Consider the following 2,500-nt stretch of genomic DNA (forward strand, 5'->3'; position numbering starts at 1 on the left):
AGTAAGCATTACTTGTGCCCCTTTTGCAAGGAAAACACAAGGTTCTAGTCCTGCCATTTCATCAAGGCTAGCTTTCTTAGCTAAATCACTTGAATGACGTGTGTTGACACGTGCTATTGGGTTATGAAGTGCAGACAGTTTTTCAAAGTTGTAATTTGCAACTTCTTCATTGCTAAAATATAGTCTGGTGGCATTTTGAAACTCGGTCAAGTTTGTTGTATTAGAAGGTTGTCTAGTCAAGAGAAGTTTCCAGTCTTGTTCAGTACAATCTCCTGTACGTAGCCGCATGAGTAAATCTCTAAACTGACTTTGTTCTGGATTTGTACCTTGAACTCTTTGGTTTACTGACAGTTTTATTACGTTGTTAAACATTAGGTAAGCTAAATGACCTTGTTCGCCTACAGAACTGGTAGGTTTAGAATGGTACAATGGTTTATCAGCGACAGGTGGTAATTGACCAGGATCACCAAATAATATGATTGACAGTCCACCAAAAACTTCATCACTTATGCCTGTTGCTTGTCTGCAGCGTCTATCAATCCAGCCAAGCATTGTTTGTCCTAGCATAGAGTATTCATGAATTATAATATAACTGATGCCTTTGAGGTTGTTCTGCAATCTCAGAAGAGCCTGACCAGTCAACTCCTTGTTGCCTCTTGAACCAACTGGAAGTTTTAACAGTGAATGGATTGTACAGCCATTTATTTTATAGGAAGCTTTGCCAGTGGTGGTAATCACTGCACAAGATGTTCCAAGTAGACTTCGAAAGGCATTGATAAGATAACTTTTACCAGTTCCAGCAACTCCATTCACAATGAGTAACAACGGATCTTTTGGAGAAGGTTGTTCAGAATGTGCATTTATCATGTTGTATGCATGTGCTTGCATATCAGTAAAAGTACTAATATCAATATTTTGTTGGGGCAATGCAACTGAAAATGTGTCCTTTTTAGATTTTACCCAGGAAGGCATTTCTTCTATAATATGGTGTTCATACTTGCACTTGTCATTTTGCCAGTTGTAATTGTTACAATCAGGCTGAAGTGTTTCTTCAGTTGTGTTAACAAAAGACCCAGGGATAAGTTCAGCTAGATGCATCCACTCTTCCCGTTGTGGCAGTTGTTGTGAAATGTTTTCACAATCAGTGTCATTTTCTGATAAGTTTTCTAAAGTTTGCAGTTTTTCATGCCAATCAGGTACATGCTGTTTAGCATATTGTGTTTGAAGGAATGCTTTCCATGAAGTAATATATATATATCGTCAGAACCTGGTTGATCACCCCAAGCATTTTCCTGTGTAGTCTGCCAAGGTTTGTATCTAAGCAACTGATATTTACAATAAAGGCCAAAATTTGGGCCTTTGGATTGGAAGAAAACAGGGAAAACTCTTGGTACAGTGTTTTGTGGTTGACTTGTTAGCTTTTTGTTCACAACTTTGTATTTGGAGGCAAAAGTTACAAAATTTAACATGACTATATTTGGATCAGTTTGGGCATATTTTTCACGGTTTGCATAAACATCCAGCAGCGATTCATTTGTAACAAGAGCGCCATCAAAAGAATTAGTATTGATTCTGCGAGAACCATTTAAACTGATTGGTACCACATTAAAGGATGAGCTTACCAGTTTAAGTGACATAAGATGATGCATTGTCTCTTGTGCAGAAAAATCACGTTGACCAAGTGACTTCATGATCACTTTCTTAATGAGTTTTGTAGGGTTACTGTTGTTTTTGCAAGAGTGCATTATAGAATTAAATGCCTGTTTTAATACTGGTGACTTTGGTTCTCCTTTAGATGCATATTTGGCAAGGTATTCAACACATGCATGGTAATCAATTACCACCTGAATGTCACAGTTTGCCCTCCAGCCTTGCAGTTGGAGGCGCTGATGATTATTTAGCCTACCATCATTGCGCTTTGTTATTACTTTGGCCTTGTATTTTGGACTTCCATCTTTTGTATGAATTGGTTCAAATTCTAGTTTTGTACTAGTGCAAGGTTGAAATGGAGAGTTAAATCTGCACTTAACATTTGTTTCATTCTGTTTCTTTCTAAGACAATAATTGGTACTGCAACGAGTGTGCCTTTGTACTGTATTCAGTAAGTCTACATAATCATCATCAGATTGTTGAGTGTTCATAATATCTTTGTGTTGCCTCTGGCAAGGATGAATGGAGGGTTTAATCCAAAAACCGTCCTCTGGTGGGTCTGGATTGTATGTAGATAATAACCAGTCAACATATTCACATACAGTTTGACAAGCTTTTTTTCCTTCCAGTATCTGTTTGTTTAGTTCTAGAATATCTGATTGTTCAGCTTTATCAAGGGACACTTCTGCCAAATAGCCTTTAAGAGCTGTTTCTGAAAGTTGACATAATGCTGGGTCATTCTTAAGTTTTGCAACACCATGACATTGTATACTACCTCTGGCTTGGTACTCAAATCTGTACCAGTGCCACTCAGCATCCAGTGAATTATACAACCAATGTTTAATGAAGT

The 2,500-nt window shown here is 37.7% G+C and overlaps 2 protein-coding genes across 2 annotated transcripts in view; both read right to left on the reverse strand.

Annotated features, from left to right (window-relative positions):
* LOC140925982 (ATP-dependent DNA helicase PIF1-like) overlaps nt 1–1,098 on the reverse strand; it is a 1,706-nt gene extending 608 nt beyond the window's left edge. The window contains exons 1-2 of the mRNA XM_073375802.1: nt 428–1,098; nt 1–232 (exon numbers count right to left, since the gene is read on the reverse strand). The exon at nt 1–232 is cut by the window's left edge and continues 608 nt beyond it. Of these exons, the coding sequence (XP_073231903.1) occupies nt 1–232; nt 428–1,098 (903 nt within the window). The remainder of the gene's footprint in view (nt 233–427) is intronic.
* A 68-nt stretch (nt 1,099–1,166) lies between these two features.
* The window catches only part of LOC140925992 (uncharacterized), a 2,043-nt gene continuing 709 nt past the window's right edge, over nt 1,167–2,500 (reverse strand). The window contains exon 1 of the mRNA XM_073375811.1: nt 1,167–2,500. This exon is cut by the window's right edge and continues 709 nt beyond it. Coding sequence (XP_073231912.1) covers nt 1,167–2,500 — 1,334 coding nt within the window.

The sequence above is a fragment of the Porites lutea genome, chromosome 1 (genome assembly GCF_958299795.1).
Source record: "Porites lutea chromosome 1, jaPorLute2.1, whole genome shotgun sequence".
In the NCBI taxonomy this organism is placed as follows: domain Eukaryota; kingdom Metazoa; phylum Cnidaria; class Anthozoa; order Scleractinia; family Poritidae; genus Porites; species Porites lutea.